Here is a 15,897-nt window from a genome sequence, read left to right as displayed (position 1 = left end):
CACGAAGAGAATAAAGCAACAATTTTAACTTCGCCTGAACATTTCCTCCTCCTCCTAAAAAAAAAAAAAAAAAAAAAAAGGTTTTGAATGACTATATTTGGATTATCCATCCATCCATTATCTATACCGCTTATCCTCACAAGGGTCGCAAGCGTGCTGGAGCCTATCCCAGCTTTCGCCGGGCAGTAGGCACTGGACACCCCGAATTGGTTGCCAGCCAATCGAAATAATATGAAATTTCGCAAGAATAATTATGAAATTTATAACAAAAAACGTGTTTACTTTTTTTTTCGATCATTGTTGAAGGAATCAAACAGTACATTTTTCACCACGGCAAGTACTGACTGTCGACTGCATTGTTGAGCCGTGACATCACCTTGGTGTTGAATGATATTGTTTTCCCATCATGCAATGCGCGACCGGATATGCTCCCTGCTTTTGGCGCGGTGTGGCAGCTGTGGCGGCCATTTTGGAATCCCCTTCGACCACTCCGCCCGAGTCCCGAGCGAGCGAGACGACGACGCTGCCGCCGCGTAGGACTTGCCCGCCTCCCATTGATTCCTCGCCCGTCGTCCTTTCGCTCGCCGAGCCACCTTTTTCTTTTCCCATCCCAATTCCACGAGAACGACGGAAACGAGCGTGCTCTCTTGGCCGCCGACCGCCGAACGAATCGTCGAAGGCAGAAAAAAGCGAGCGAGCCGTTATGGCGACTGCAACCCCAAGCCGTGAAGCTGGCCGGCCGGCGGCCGCGAGCGCCTCCTCAACGCCGCTCTCACCCACCCGCATCTCTCGCCTGCAGGAAAAGCAGGACCTGCAGCACCTCAACGACCGGCTGGCCGTCTACATCGAGCGAGTGCGCTCCCTGGAGCTGGAGAACGACCGGCTGCTGGTTAAAGTGTCCGAGAAAGAGGAGGTCACCACCAGGGAGGTGAGTGCAAGTGCCAACTGGGGCCGCCTCGACGCGATCATCTTGACCTGCCTTCGTTCCTTAGTTCATTTTCCGTCGCGGTATAGCAAGAAAATTCAAAAGTCCCTCAAATGGATTCCCATGAAACGTGGGTGGCAACCGGCCAAATGTACGGAACGCTTTCTTTCACCCCCCCCCCCCATACAACTATGCTTTAGCAATTTTTGGCTTCGTGAAGGCGAGCTGCCTGCTTGATGTGATTATGTTTCAATTGGCCAAAAAGCTGATCGGATGTTCAACATTTGAAAAGAGAGCGGTTGATTGTGCGCGCCATTTCATACCAACGCCCCCTCCCTTTTTTTTAACTACTTCACTCGTGACTTTTTTTCTTTGCTGTTTTGGTTCCCCATCTTCTCAAGTGGAACATCAGACGTATTTGACGACTTTTGGTGTCAGTTTTCCACTTTTGTTGTTTTTTTTTTTTTTCGGAACTTGCTTTTGTCTGTCTAGTTGTGTGTAAAATTTCATGGTGAATTGATTTTGCATGAGACCAGCACATTCAGACAGATCTCTTAAAAGATGATTTGAGTGATGGTATATGTCCATCTATCCGTAAAACTGCAGTCACGATTTTAGATGTGACCATTGTGTTCAATCTGAGATTCAGACTTGCATAACTTTTACAGTCTTAACCTTTGTTGAAAAGGTTGGTTTCATTTGAAAGATTGCTTAACACAGTAACTTACGACATATAATGATGCTAATCATTTTCAATTAAGTTAAGTTGGAAAATGTGGCACTCAAAGCCATGCAGAGAATAAACAAATAAGATAAGAAGGAACAAACACTCCAGAAGTTGTTACAATTAAGGCGGTTGTTAATTTTGCTGTGACTGGCAACTCACCACCTCATGTTATTTTGCACCAAATTGTGTAAGACCAACAAGCTTAAATTCTGTGCTCATTCAAGTTTGGCAGCTCATGACAGTGGGCAGAGCAGTCGCCCCAAAGGCGATGCTTTATACCATCTCGTCACGGGTTTAAATATTGCTCTTTATTTGATTTATTTTTATTTTTTACTATGTTTCCAGTTTCTTGCAGCTAGTCGGGAGTTGTGAATGAGCCGTTTTGTTTCATGTGTTTATTGAAGAGTTATACAGTTAAACAATTTCGATGTAGCCTTTGAAACACAAAAATGATAAGGCCCCCACAAAAATAAAAGGCTCTGGTTAGGGTAAATATAAGTAGGGGGTAAATGATAAAGAGAGGAAATTAATCTACAAAAATGAGGTGGGGATTTGAATTGATAAAAGTCAAAGTTTAACCTATTGAAAAAATAAGGTTATGCTTAGGTTTATAGTTAGGAAACAAATATACTGTCCGACATTGCCCTAATGACCACAGCTGGAATCGGGAGCCAGTAAATGTGGAACCCAGTTGAACCGTAACACGGCAGCCTCCACATCACGCTAAAATAAAAAATTCACGGCACACCTGCTGTAATGGGTACGGTAAAATGGCCGATTCACGGCAGGCCCAGAATTCCTCACTCCGGCGATCGACCAATCGGAGACTTTCACGGCAAAATGGCGCTAGCAGGACAGTTGCTGGTCACGGCAAGATATCAAATGAATATAGTCCAGTAAAGGGAAAAATATATTTATTGGCGATAAAATTCATGAAATGAGCTTTGGAAGCAACTGAAAATTTGAGCCATCGATGCAGGTCAGAGTACCATCACATCTTGTATTTGTTGGAAAGAAAGAAAACGTGAGTTGTAGCGTGTTGTCATCACTTTTGGTGTATCGTGGGAAGGAAAATAAGCCAGTTGCAAGCGTACTGTAAGCAGCAGCGGTCAGCAGCAAGCTACACACAGGCGATATAAATAACCTTTTGCGACCCATTTGTTATTTATACCTTAGTGGCTACAAGGCGGATGTCAGAAGGCACAAATTGCCCGGTAGCGCAAAATCCAGCGGGGGTCTCTCGTTGGGCCGGTCGTGACTCTCGGCTAGTCCACAAAGATGCCCTCTTGCTGTTTGCTGCACAGATAGTGTCAGAAGGGCGTCAAGTGGTCGTTTTGAGTTGCCACGTTTGGCCAGCTCTACCCCCCCCCCCCGGCGCCGGCGCCGGCTGCACAGTTTAAAGTTAGTCTTCACATACCCAACAACTAAAAATGTGAGTTCTCACTTTGTTGCTTCTTTCTGCGAGTGGGCGTGTTGAATATTGCTGCGGTTTCATCCCTCGCTGGATGACTCAAAAATTTAAGAAGGATCTTATGTTATGATCATTGTCACTTTTCATTGCAATTGTAGGCTGCCAAATGGACAGTTCATGAAAATAAGTAACTAACACCTTTCGCACGCCAAACCGGCGCCAGCATGTGCTATGCGTTAGCTCGGGAAAATCGGTTCAGCACATTTTTCACATTCCTTGCTGGTACATACCATCACTCGCACTAATCGGAGTAAAAGTTTAAAAAAAAAAAAAAAGTCCTTTGGTTGCTCTGAAGAGCCACAACCACGCCTGGCTGGAGATGAAATTGAACATTTCACATGACCAAAATGACCACAGAAATGTCAACTAAAGTTCACAGGCACACGCCTAAGAGCTGGACACATTGCGACATGACAATACAAGTCACTTGCACCCCTTTCAAATTCAGTTCCTTACTTGTGACTTTAGAAATTGCAACCAACGTCCAAATAGAATCGGAATGCATGCGAGATCCCCACAAGTGTAGACAAAGAAGGTGTAAGTAACTTAAGTGGCCTTTTCCCAGATTTTATACTGACGGGCCTTGCAATTTATCTCCTTTGATCAAGGAAACTGTCTGACAAAAAAACAGGTTTTCCAGTTACCATGATCAATAATTATCAATGATTGTAAAGTTTCAAATCAATAAATAAAAGCACCAGGCTACTGCTACACGCACACACACACACACACACACACACACACAGATCATTGCACTTCAGAAAATGATTTTAAAGCTCATTTGAGTGAGACAATATTCACAAGACTGCTAAATTCAAGTTGGCTCTATTGCAGCTTTTCAATGACTTTTGGTCTTCTTTGATCCAGCAGTCTATGTTCTGCACAGGCTGAAGTCAGGGATCTTTTATATGTTGCTACTTTTTGGGGGGGTGGGGGGTTGCTGTAGTGTATGTGAAGTTGGCAACTGCACCTTTGTTAGAAAGCAGCTGTCCCAAGCGCAATTCGGTACCTGGCTGCATAGAGAGACTGAGCAAAAAAAGGCCTGCTGATCACAAACGTCTGAAACAAGTTTGACTTTTAGAATCGGGTGCCTCTGCATCTGTTAAAACACTCATCTTGGTCACGCAAGAAACAATGTGAGCCCACGACCTGGAAAAAGAAGGAAAAAAATCAGCTTGAGAGCTTTTTGGAGACGTGGGACCATACATACTGTAACATCCAGACAACACGGAACACTGCAACCAAGAGAGTCTTGGCTAACCTTCACCCAATTAGTGTTGAGAGTCCCCAGTTGATAGATTTTGATGCCCGGCGCCATGTTAAGATATAAACTCGATATCCCCGGTGAATTATTTAGCAAAACATATAACAATACGAGTGGACTGCATGCCAATGAAGACAACATTCATCAGCGTGCGATCTCAAAGATGTACCCCCAAACAGAACATTGCTGGCACCAGCGCTACCGGCGGGAACGTTGGTTTCGAGACCTGCTTTGCTTCTCACTTCCAGTTGATTGGCTCACCTTGTCACCTTATTTCCAGAATGAGCCCTTTGTCGTGTGTTTAGGTGAGCGGCCTGAAGCATCTGTATGAGGCCGAGTTGGCAGACGCTCGCCGGGTTCTGGACGAGACCGCCAGGGAGCGCGCCCGGCTGCAGATCGATCTGGGCAAGGCCCAGGCCGACTTGGAAGAGGCCACACGCGGGTGAGCGCTCAAATCCAGAACACACTGGGGAAATCCCTTTGAGCTTTTTGTCCTCACTACAAGGACAGCCATTGGCATGTTTCTTGTGGGGCAAAACTACACTAGTACTACTTGTGAAGCCCAAGACGTTAACTAGCAGAATTTGATGTCACGCGTAGCACGTAGTTGTCAACTAGCGCAGTTTTGCCTCAGCAGTAATATGCTCTCCCACTAGCATGACAAAGTTGTCCTGCCAGTGAGGACAAAAAGCGTTGCGTCGACAACGCTGGTCAGGTGAAGATTGACCATGGCGCTTTCCTTCCCTGGGTGCGCTAGTGGCAAGAAGAAGGATGGCGACCTGGCGGCGGCCATGTCGCGGGCGGGCGCTCTGGAAAGTCAGCTGAACCAGAGCGAAGCGGCGCTGTCCACGGCGCTCAGCCAAAACGCCGGGCTCACCTCCGACCTGCTGGAAGTCAAAGGCCTGCTGGCTAAGGTGCGCTGCCACTTTCTCATTTGCACATAATCTGGAGAGTTAAGAAGAAAAAAAAAAAAACCGGTTCTGTTTCTTTGCAAGGTAATACTGGGGTAGGGGGACCCTTTGAAAGCTTGTTTGGTAGCAGGAGAAATTCATCCAACCCGAGAAGCAAAAGGGAAATTGGATTCAAAACAGTAATCCGATTTTGGGGGTTAGGGGATTTTTGAACCCTTCTTGGACGCCGTTGCCAATTGTGGCATGGTGGCGGCTGAAAATGAAAAAAATGTATAAACAAGTCTCCAAAGTATTGAGAATTCAAAATGTGTAAACAATTGATCTTCCTGTTTGGTTCATTACTAGGACAACATTTCCAAAAATATGATTTTCCAATTTTATTGTACACCACAATGACAAATGTTATTCCATTTTATCCTATACAATTAAAAATGTGTATAGTGAGTGTAAAATAACATGCATGACTTGTTTGGAAAGTAACGACTAAAGCAACATTGGTGGCCCATCAGATGCAGTGGCCTGACTTTTTCTCCAACATCTTTGCAGCTGTGCTGACAGTTTGCTGCCACCTGTTGGCCTAACACGCCCACACACCCCCATCCCCCAGTTGCCGCATTGTCCGTTGTAGTTGAGCGCGCTGACATGGCGCCGATGTCAATTTGAACGCTTTGCAGGCGGAAGACAGCCACGCCGTGGCCAAGCGGCAGCTGGAGGCCGAGACCTTGATGCGCGTGGACTTGGAGAACCGCTGCCAGTCGCTCAGCGAAGAGCTGGAGTTCAGGAAGAACATGTTTGAGGAGGTGAACATGCTTTGGTCACACTCGCGGTAGGAAAGGGCCATGCTAAGAAGCTCATTTTTGTTCAAATGTTTGCTTAGGAGGTTCGGGAGTCTCGCCGCAGACAAGAGCAGAGAATTGTCGAGGTGGACTCTGGAGCCAGACAGGACTATGAGTTCAAACTGGCACAAGCTTTACAGGTGTGTGGGGGGAGAGAGTAACTGTGAGCGCGCGTACAGAGTGAGTGTGCGATGAGGAGGGCAAGTGTTGCGCGGCTGAGAGAGAGACGACGTGAACGAGCCAGCCGTGAGCAAGTGAGAGTAACTGAGCGTGCGTGTGAGCACTACTGTCATTGATGCCAAGCGTGCGTGTGTGCGTGCGTCAGGACCTGCGGAAGCAGCACGACGAGCAGGTGTCCCTCTACAAGGACGAACTGGAGCAGACCTTCCAGGCCAAGGTGAGCGAGCGCCACGTCGGCTTCCTTTCGTCTCGTGCGGCCGGTCCAAAATCTAAACTGTCGCTTCATAATCCGGCCTCGCGCGACTTTTTAAAATTGTCATTTGTTTCAAACCCCCGCGTAGCTGGACAACGCCAAGGTGTCGTCAGCCATGAACGACAAGGCCATGTGCACGGCCAGAGAGGAGCTGCAGGAATCCCGAATGAGAATCGAGAGTCTGGGCTATCAGCTGAGCGCCCTGCAGAAACAAGTACTCGAGCCTCCGCCGCAATTGACCTCTCGGCCGCCTGGCCCTCGCCCGGCCCTCGCCCGGCGGCGTCTTAACAGTCTTGGCGTGTGTGCGAGCGCAGGCGGCCGCCGCCGAGGACCGCGTCCGGGAGCTGGAGGACATCCTGTCGTCGGAGCGCGACAAGTACCGCCGCGTGATGGAGGTCAAGGACCACGAGATGAACGACCTGCGCGAGCGCATGAACGCGCAGCTCTCCGAGTACCAGGAGCTGCTGGACGTCAAGCTCACGCTGGACATGGAGATCAACGCCTACAGGAAGCTCCTGGAGGGCGAGGAGCACAGGTGGGCAAATCTTGACAAAATGTTCTTGATGACAATCCGTTGGACGCGCCCCCGCTGGACTCGGCGCGGCATTCCGATGTATCTCGCATTTGTGCAAAACGGCCATTTTGCCTTGGACTGCCACTTGCTGTCGACTGCAAATGACGTTAAGGGCTCAGGTCGCGAGCGTCGCAGCTCGCCCGTTTAGCTGGGTGTGTTCGCGTGACGTTTGCGAACAGTCTTGTTTTTGGCAAGCATTTTAGAATTAGTCTTCGTCTTTTGGACAAAAATGTTTATTAGTTTTAGTCACATTTGAGTCATTCCTATTCGTGATAGTTTTAGTCAACCAAAACGCAAAGGTTTTAGTCGATTTCACCCAATTGCCAAGACTTTTTTTGGTATCTGCTAAAGGTTATGCATTACACACAGGTGAAGTGGTAACAACGGAATCAATGCACATTATTCCAAAATAAGCCGAGAACCAAAAGATTCTTTGGCCACAGTTGCCGCTGTCTACAATGCATCGTGTTGTTCTTTCTGCCTGGGCATCGTTTGAATTTGGACGATCCTGGTTCCGATTCCCCTTCTTTTATTTGATTCCACTTCCTAACGATTCTCCGTTTCGGTTCTTAACAAAAAGTAACAGCTGCATTATTGCATTGCCTTGAGCTTCTCAAAAATAACCTCTTGTGAAAAATATAATACAAAAAATCTCAAAATCAATATACTGGTTAAAAACAATCCTTTTGAGTAATTCATAGTCAAGTTCACAAACAGTAAAAATTTCATGAAATTAAAGAACAGAGAAGTTCATGCCATTTGTCAAAAAATAACTCGTCTTTTTTTGGGGGGGGATAGAGAATTGTTAGGAAACGGAATTGGAGCCGGAATCGTCCAAACTCAAACGACGCTAAACATTTTCCTTAATGTGCTCGAGTGAGAAGAATTTGACATGGGTGTCGCGTGCGGTCCCGCTGGCAGGCTCAAGCTGTCTCCCAGCCCGTCGTCCCGCGTGACCGTCTCCAGGGTGACGGGCTCGTCATCGTCCCGCACCTCCAAGCGCAGGAGGGCGGACCTGGAGTCTGGCGACCTGGCCGACGCGGGCCACGGCGAAGAGCTGCTGCTGGCGTCCGAGGAGGACGCGGCCAGCGGCGCCGTCTCCATCTCGCCCACCGACTTGGACGGCAACTCTGTCACCCTGGCCAACGACACGGAGCAGGTGCGTGCCGGCGGCGCCTTTGCCGGGCTGTCGCCTTGCCGCTTCGCCGTGTTAAAACGTGCCGTGTGGTTCAGGACCAGCCTTTGGGGAACTGGAGACTGAGGAGACAAGTGGATGACGCCGACGAGATCGTCTACAAGTTCTCACCAAAGTTTGTCCTCAAGGCCGGACAGACCGTCACCGTAAGACTAACTTGAGCGTGTGCTTCTGTCAAGTGTGGCCGTGCGACTGAAACGTGGCGGAAGCGCGCCCGCGCGTGTGAGAGATGTGTGGATTTGTTTCTCAAACGTGTATGTGCACGTGCGGGAAGCTTCTCGCTAAGCCCCGGCGAACGGGGAAGTCGTAATTTCTGTCTGTTTGGACTTGAGTTGATGGTGTTCAACTGACAGATTTGGACTGTTGAATATCTTTCCATGACAATATTGGGGAGGAGTTACATTTAGCCTGTGTCGTTAGGGGATTTTCCAGAGAGTCTGACTGTTTTTACCCTGCTGAAAACAAATTATCCATAGACTATTTTTAAGGGTAATGGCAGATGTTTGAAACGCTAACGATATTTAAGTGATTTGGGATCATAATGTGTGGTCGATTTAGGGTCTTAATGATGAAAATACAGTGCATATAAGAGGGCTACAACTTTAACCATTATTTTAATAATTGATTTTGTCAATCGATTAATCGGATACAAAGCTTGTTTTAATTTCAATCTCTGGATTACTCAGACTAACGTGTTATTGTGTGTGTAGGTGTGGTCTGCAGACGCTGGCGTGGCCCACAGTCCGCCCACTGACCTCCTGTGGAAAAGCCAGGCTTCCTGGGGCACAGGAAGCGACATCATCACCAGCTTAGTCAACTCGGACGGCGAGGTAACGGCATCCGCTCTTCAAGCCGCGGCCAAAGTGAGGCGGACGGCCACGTGGCTCACTCACCTTGACGCGCTTGTCCTGCAGGAAGTGGCCAGACGCAGCGTCAGCAAGAAGGTGCAAGTGGAGAACGGAGAGGAAGAGGACATCGAGGAGCCAGTGGTGCACAAGAAGGTGAGCGCGGCGCTATTTGCGATTCGCGTGGACAAGGGCCACAATATTTCCTGGGGAATTCTGCAAGACTTCCGCCTTGAAAATTTTGCATGAGAATTGAGGATCATTTCATGGAAATCAATGCAAAATGATGAGGTGTACGCCATCTGGAATCAGAGTTGGACCAGCTTGAGCGTCGACCAATGAAAAAGGCTTTCGTGTGACCGAATTGGTGCATTTGCAGTAAGTGTTGCGCTGGTGTCTCCCGGCAGGCCAAAATGGCGTCCAGGGAGTGCGCCGTCATGTGAAGCCTTCGGCGCCGAGCGCGGGAGCCTCTGCGCCTCCGCCTCCATCCTCATCGTCGTCCTGTCCGTCGCATCCAGACGAACACCTCCTCGTTTGTTTTAGCCGCCACACTTTGATAGCAGCCCTCTTCTGTTTTTCGACAACGTGTTTGGTTTGTTGTTGGCCAGCAACATTCCCACTGCCAGCGTCACCACTGGACTCCTTTTAGATTTGATTTGATTTTTTTTTTTCTTAGCCACCCACCTTCCTGAAGGGCTTCCATTGCGCCGTCGACGCAAAACCATCACATGTGTTGATTTTTAAGCATTTCTTTGTCTTTTGATGTTTTTTTTTCCCCGTATATCAACATTTGATTTTTAACGTGGAGCCGACTGACTGGCCACACCATGTGATCATCTCCTCGTTGTTGTCAACGTTTAGAGCCTCTTTAGGCTGATTGATCAATTGATTGTTCCTATGAGCGGTTCCAATGTATCAAACACTACAAAGACCAAAAAAAAAAAAAAAGATTGTTTCATCCGTCGGGGTGAAAAACTCCCTGAAGGTTTCCGGTAATTTGACATGGGGGTATTTTAGAAAGAGTCCATATAGGAAATTTTCCATGGGAATTAAAATAATGGAATTTAGTGGAAAGCTACACAGTCTAGAATAAATCTAAACAAGGGCCACAATGACTGATTGTTTTAAATAATGGATCAACCTTTTTTGGGGGGTTTGTTTTATTTTTAATAGAAGAATTGGATAAAATGTTCTGTTCACATCCCTTTATTTCCAAAATGTTGTGCAAAAACATTACTTTTTATTATTAGATGTTTCATTTTCTGACCTCGTTTGCAGCACAAAGAAAAAATAAATCCATCTAAGCGACCACCTGTGCATAAAAAAAAGATGGGCCACTTGCATACATTCATAAATCTGTCTTGTTTTAGTCCGGCCTATTGACTCCTTGACCGCCAGCCCAGTTAAGATGGTGCTTTGACGTCCGTTGCCGTCAATGGCAGTCAATAAATCCACTTCCTGTTTTATTCCCACTGTAGGTTTCTAATGTTAAATTCCTGTAATTCTGCCAGTCAGTCTGTCAGTTTCTGACTGAATTGCCACCATTTGAAGAGGCTGAGCGCGTATCGATTGGCGAGTGTGTAACTCGGTCCTTTGCTTTGGGGTGATCTTTTGATGCAAAGTGTCCAACCGAGTCATTTCCACTCGGAGGCGTGCTGGGGTGCAGTCGCCTGCCGTCATTTGACTTCAGATGCTCAAATGATGACGAGAAAAAAAATTAAACTGACCTTTTTTAATTTTCAGGAAAAAAATGCACAGGTGACGTGACACGTGCTTTGAACACGCCTTGCGTGACGCGGTGTTTTGTGTGTGTTTTCATGCCATGTTTTACACTAGATATCTTTTAGTTTTTTGGCAGTGTAATCAGTTTGTTTACATTCAATATGACTTTAATTTTGTCTTAAGGATCTCTGGGTGATTCTTTTTGGGTGTTTATGACCTCCATTGGAATTCGTGATCAATTCGTTGAAAGTCCCAAGCAGGCGTCAATGTGTCCGTTCTACACTGATCTCTTTCCTCCGGGATTCTGTTAGCCAGCGCTAACATTTGGACCTCTCGACTAGTGTCCAACACTTGGAAAAACAACAAAAAAGCGTTTTTTTTTTGGGAATGCACGAGCAAACGACGTGACATGACAGAATGTGAAGAAATGTTGAACATAAGCACCCAACTTGTAGTCAATGCCTCAAAGACCTGTTTTGTTGTGTGTATTGGGGTTGTAGTAGGGGGGGTTGGGGTGGGGGGGGGCTTGTCATTTTAACTGAACTTTTTGTACCCACAATAAATGTTTTACAGTTACGCAATCTTGACTGCTTGATGACTGAGTCACACACACACATCCAAGCAGCTGTGAGCTTCGTACAGGAAGGTCTGATTAATAAAATCGGAAATCCGATCTGTTAAAGCGATTCAGTGGGTTAATAAAGTACTGTACAGTAATTCCAGCGTGCATTTCATATCGTGACCAGAGGTGGCGGCAATTCAAGTGTGATGGCAGTTGGCGCAGTGAAAAAAAAGGCGAAGCAGCAAAGTGGGCGGGGATTCGTCTATCAGACTTCCGGGTTGAAGAGTTCTTGTGGATCTGATTTGGGTTCTGCGAGCATTAGCAGTGGCACTTGGCGTCAACATGCTGCTGGTTTTGTCCGAAGAACATAAAGAACACCTCAACTTCCTCAACAAAGTGGACACGGCAGGTAAAAATAAGCGTCAAATTGCTTCTCCTTTGCAAATGTGGTTGTCATAGGGATGGATGGATGGCGGACGGGATGACCGCCGCTTTCGTTACACCAAATCAAAAGACAATCATGAGACTAGAACAGAACAGCAATCACGATTATCGAGATAACCCTCAGATTTCCCCTTTCAACTTCTTCGTGGCAATTTTTGTAGTCTCAGTCTGTAATTTCACTCTCACTTTTTGTTGTTGTTTCTTGTTTGCCTCTTTTTCCAGAGCCACTGAGCCCAGACATGAATGGGGGGTTATAAAATTACAAAACGGCAGGATGCCCTCAGTCGCGACTGCATAACGCTAGCAACACCAAACATATGTTTCCACTTTACACATATTTGAATGAAAATCAAGATATTTGTTACTTTAAAATCGGGCCTAGACATGAATTTGTTTTGTACTTTTTGCCTTTGTGGTTTGTTTCAGGCACCAGAAGCCACGCATCGCGACTGAGGGCATCCATGTTTTCATCAATAAAAACATGTAGCAAACATCACAGAAAATGACTGTAATGTAATTTTAAGGACAAATAATATCGCTGGATATGTGTCGCTGCGCAGGTGGCTATAAAATGTTGTCCCAATATCACAACTCTGGGTTGAACTGCATGAAGTCTTTGTCAACGTTGTAAGTGAAGACAATGAAATCCTGACGGCGTTTTGGTGCTTTTTAGTGGTTGGAGAGTTTGGGCGCATCGCGCTGGAGTTCCTCAAGAGAGGAATCAGCCCCAAAGTCTACGAGGGAGCCGCCAGTAAGTCTTTCCGTCCTCAAATGACAGTTGGTGTTGTGCACCAGTGGGTGGCCAAAGGCCGGCCCGCGGCACCTTTTTTTCAAATAACACATCAAAATCATCGCTCACATCAGAAGGTTGGTTGGGGGCAAAAAGTTCAAATGTTGAAAGATCTCATATTACTTTTTCAAATTAAATTGACCCCCGCCCCCCATGTTGTTTCAACATGCAAAATGTCATGCTGTAAGCTGTAACGCAATATTGGAAATTTCTCATTTTGATGTGATAATGTTATCACGTTAACACGTGATAATGTTTGGCTTACGGTTCCGGTGACTGGCGGATTCCAGTTTATGTTTTATCAATGAAAGTTACTAGCGATGCAACTATGCTGCTCTCCTGAATACTCTAAAAAAAATAAAAATAAAAAAAAGTTCAAGTTAAAAAAGAAGACACCCATACTTTCCATGGATAGAATGTGCCGGTGACCTCAACCGGAAGTAACTGCATCGTTTTGTTTTGCCCAATGCGGAAGTCAAACTTGGCACGTTCAAACTGTGCTTCTGTACGCTGGCATACCTTTGAGCAAGGCATGTAACCCAAGTGTGGAGCTGTTGTCAATTCCGATTTGCGGCGTGTTTGCAGGGAAGCTGTCGGTGCCTGTGGAAGTGGTGCGGCACGGCGTGGAGGGTCTCATGTACCTCATGACCCAGAGCTCCAAACACATGGTCACCTGCCCACTCTCACACATCACTCTTGCAGGCTCTCACTTGTCACTGCCAATCCACGCTCTTGACAGCGCACTCTCAGATTGAGCGCCGGACATTTTCCATGGGAATTGACGGGAATAAAGCAGTCTAGCATTTACAAAAACCTTTTACCCCGTTTCTGCGTGCAGTTGTCTGAGGTCGACTTTGTGGACTCGGTGTTGTCGTTGGAGTTTGGTGATGAGCTCAACCAGAGCCTCCTACAGGTGATGGTGGATTTTTTTTTGTACGTCTATGAGAATGTGTCGGAGCTTGCCAAACATGATCATTGAATGATTGGTGGGTCATTGATTGGGATCAATGTCTTTGTCAGATGTACCAGCAACATCGCAGCGAGATCCGCAGCATCTTGAGTCTGGTGCCCTCCCGCTTGCCCGCTTACCACAACCTGGAGTGGAGGCTCGATGTGCAGGTGTGCCACCTCCACCAGTCTGCTTGTGTGTGCGTGTCTGTCTGTGTGTGTGTGTCTGTGTGTTATGCCTAATGCATGTGCGTGCGTGTGCAAAGTCGCACGCGTGTTTAGCGGCTAATCGGACGTCCTGCGCTTTTCCCAGTTGGCCAGTCGCTCCCTTCGCCAGCAGGTGGTGCCCACGTTGGCCACCAGGCTGCACCTGACACACGGGCACGGTCCTGGCACGGAGCGGAGATGCCGGGTTCTCCACGTGGACCTGGGCACACTCCTGCACCTCATCTCCATCCTGGATGGGGCGCTAGCCACCTTGAAGAGCACGCACGCGCGACGTATCTTGCGAAACATCAAATAACCACGCACACACGACAACGCTTGGCGGATCCGACTAGTGCGCTCAATCATTTGTGTACCCGTACACTATTTTGTGCTCACTAGTAAAAAAAACGTTCTGCGCACTAGAAGAACAACTGTACCTTACTGGTGACACTTTTTACACTGAGTGAGTGCCACCTTTGGTCTCCTAGTAAAAGTACTTTAGACCAGACCATGAAGTAGAACAACTAGGGCCCACTAGTAAAAAGGCCTTTTCCCTGTGGTATGCTTCCGTTGTAATGTTAAGCAAATCAATATTACTTTTTTTCCCCCACCTAGTTAAAAAAAAAAAAAAGTAGTCTTTACAAGAAAGACAAGTTTTGTCAGGAGAAAAAGTCATAATCTTACAAGAGTAAAGTTGTTTGGCATTTATCTTGGAAAAGACAGTTTTTTTTCCTCCCCCCCAAAAATGGGACTACAGTATTCTCAAAAAATACAGCGTTTGTTTGGGGAAAAAAAAGAACTTTATTCGTATGAGGATGTCAGATTAGTATGATGGTGCAACACAGTCATATCGTTAGCCAAATAGCATTATAGGCCTATGATCCCATTTTTGGGAATTTTCCTGAGAGCAAGACAAAAATGCAACAAATTCAACTCACAAGAAGAGTTCAGTTAGCTGGATTGAACGTTGAGAATTTCTGTGGCGTGGATGGCTGAGAATCTGCACGGAAATGCAGAAAAAAAAAAGTTTTAGCTCGTACATACATTTGGTATTTTGACTGATATTGTGAACGTAAGTTGAAAGTGTTAGGAGACGATAACATCTGAGCTTTTCATTGGCCCAAAGCCAAAGCAGGGAGGAGGAGTTTTACGAAGACAACTCTCATTAACGGATTTTAATGATACATCATTTTTTGCATATTAATGTGTGTACGCTTAAAATGCAACTCGCTGGAATCCGGGCACCCCAGTTTGAGAAGCGGTGTTCTGCGCGCAACATTTTTTACATTTTGAATTGTATGACAAGTCAAAAGGTCAAAGACTTAGATGCCAATCGCCTTCACCCTCTGTCATTAAATGCTATTTTTTCCTGTTTGACTTTGATTTTTACTTGTGTGACTGAAAACGTGACGTCAAACTTGCCTGTACAGTTGTTAATCGAGGTTTTGATGTCACAGTCCTGGAATAAATGACCATTTACAATTCCTGAGATTTTGTGTGTGTTCTTGTCAAAGGTCGGTGCTGTTTGCTCATTTCAACTGTTAGCAATAATCCATCCATCCATTATCGATACCGCTTATCCTCACAAGGGTCGCGGGGAGTGCTGGAGCCTATCCCAGCTGTCTTCGGGCAGTAGGCGGGGGACACCCTGAATTGGTTGCCAGCCAATCGCAGAGCACACAGAGACAAACATCCGCACTCACAATCACTCCTAGGGGCAATTTAGAAAGTCCAATCAACTTACCATGCATGTTTTTGGAATGTGGGAGGAAAGGCACGGGGAGAACATGCAAACTCCACACAGGGAGGCCGGAGCCGGGATCGAACCTACGACCTCTGAACTGTGAGGCGGACGTGCTAACCAGTCGGCCACCGTGCCGCCCCGTTGGCAATAATCAAACGGGCTAAATACTATTAGCATAGGACATTATTAAATCTGTTAAAGTTTCCCATTTATAATTTTTAACATGCAGGCTCATTTGAATGTACTAATTGTTTTTCACTTGCTGTGGAAGTTGTCCATTTCAACATCATGAGTGCTTT

At 46.5% G+C, this 15,897-nt stretch overlaps 2 protein-coding genes across 2 annotated transcripts; both read left to right on the top strand.

Moving 5' to 3' along the window:
* Window positions 1–431: 431 nt before the first annotated feature.
* Window positions 432–11,402, top strand: lmnb2 (lamin B2). The gene is made up of 13 exons (XM_086046898.1): window positions 432–928; window positions 4,693–4,829; window positions 5,145–5,301; window positions 5,973–6,098; window positions 6,176–6,274; window positions 6,460–6,531; window positions 6,656–6,781; window positions 6,882–7,102; window positions 8,063–8,300; window positions 8,375–8,482; window positions 9,047–9,166; window positions 9,251–9,337; window positions 9,589–11,402. Exons 1-13 carry the CDS (start codon window positions 704–706, stop codon window positions 9,622–9,624), a joined length of 1,752 nt encoding a protein of 583 aa, XP_085903024.1. The 5' UTR covers window positions 432–703; the 3' UTR covers window positions 9,625–11,402.
* A 303-nt stretch (window positions 11,403–11,705) lies between these two features.
* commd2 (COMM domain containing 2) lies at window positions 11,706–15,343 on the top strand. The gene is made up of 6 exons (XM_086048421.1): window positions 11,706–11,874; window positions 12,583–12,660; window positions 13,285–13,367; window positions 13,538–13,612; window positions 13,720–13,818; window positions 13,961–15,343. The coding sequence occupies exons 1-6, from the start codon at window positions 11,808–11,810 to the stop codon at window positions 14,168–14,170; spliced, it is 612 nt and encodes a 203-aa protein (XP_085904547.1). The 5' UTR covers window positions 11,706–11,807; the 3' UTR covers window positions 14,171–15,343.
* The last annotated feature ends 554 nt before the right edge of the window (window positions 15,344–15,897 follow it).

This window comes from Filicampus tigris, chromosome 12 (genome assembly GCF_054856515.1).
Source record: "Filicampus tigris isolate MCC_2025a chromosome 12, RoL_Ftig_1.0, whole genome shotgun sequence".
Classification (NCBI taxonomy): Eukaryota; Metazoa; Chordata; class Actinopteri; order Syngnathiformes; family Syngnathidae; genus Filicampus; species Filicampus tigris.
The sequence above is the reverse complement of the archived record's forward strand: the minus strand, read 5'-3'. Positions and strand labels throughout refer to the sequence as shown.

What these genes read in the sequence shown, in the direction of transcription:
- lmnb2 (XM_086046898.1), top strand. Translation starts at nt 704, where the DNA reads ATGGCGACTGCAACCCCAAGCCGTGAAGCTGGCCGGCCGGCGGCCGCG. An exon ending in TGAGCGCCCTGCAGAAACAA is followed by an intron (nt 6,782 to 6,881) that starts GTACTCGAGCCT and finishes GTGCGAGCGCAG; the next exon opens with GCGGCCGCCGCCGAGGACCG. An exon ending in AGGCCGGACAGACCGTCACC is followed by an intron (nt 8,483 to 9,046) that starts GTAAGACTAACT and finishes TTGTGTGTGTAG; the next exon opens with GTGTGGTCTGCAGACGCTGG.
- commd2 (XM_086048421.1), top strand. Translation starts at nt 11,808, where the DNA reads ATGCTGCTGGTTTTGTCCGAAGAACATAAAGAACACCTCAACTTCCTC. An exon ending in CAACAAAGTGGACACGGCAG is followed by an intron (nt 11,875 to 12,582) that starts GTAAAAATAAGC and finishes GGTGCTTTTTAG; the next exon opens with TGGTTGGAGAGTTTGGGCGC. An exon ending in AGTCTACGAGGGAGCCGCCA is followed by an intron (nt 12,661 to 13,284) that starts GTAAGTCTTTCC and finishes GCGTGTTTGCAG; the next exon opens with GGAAGCTGTCGGTGCCTGTG.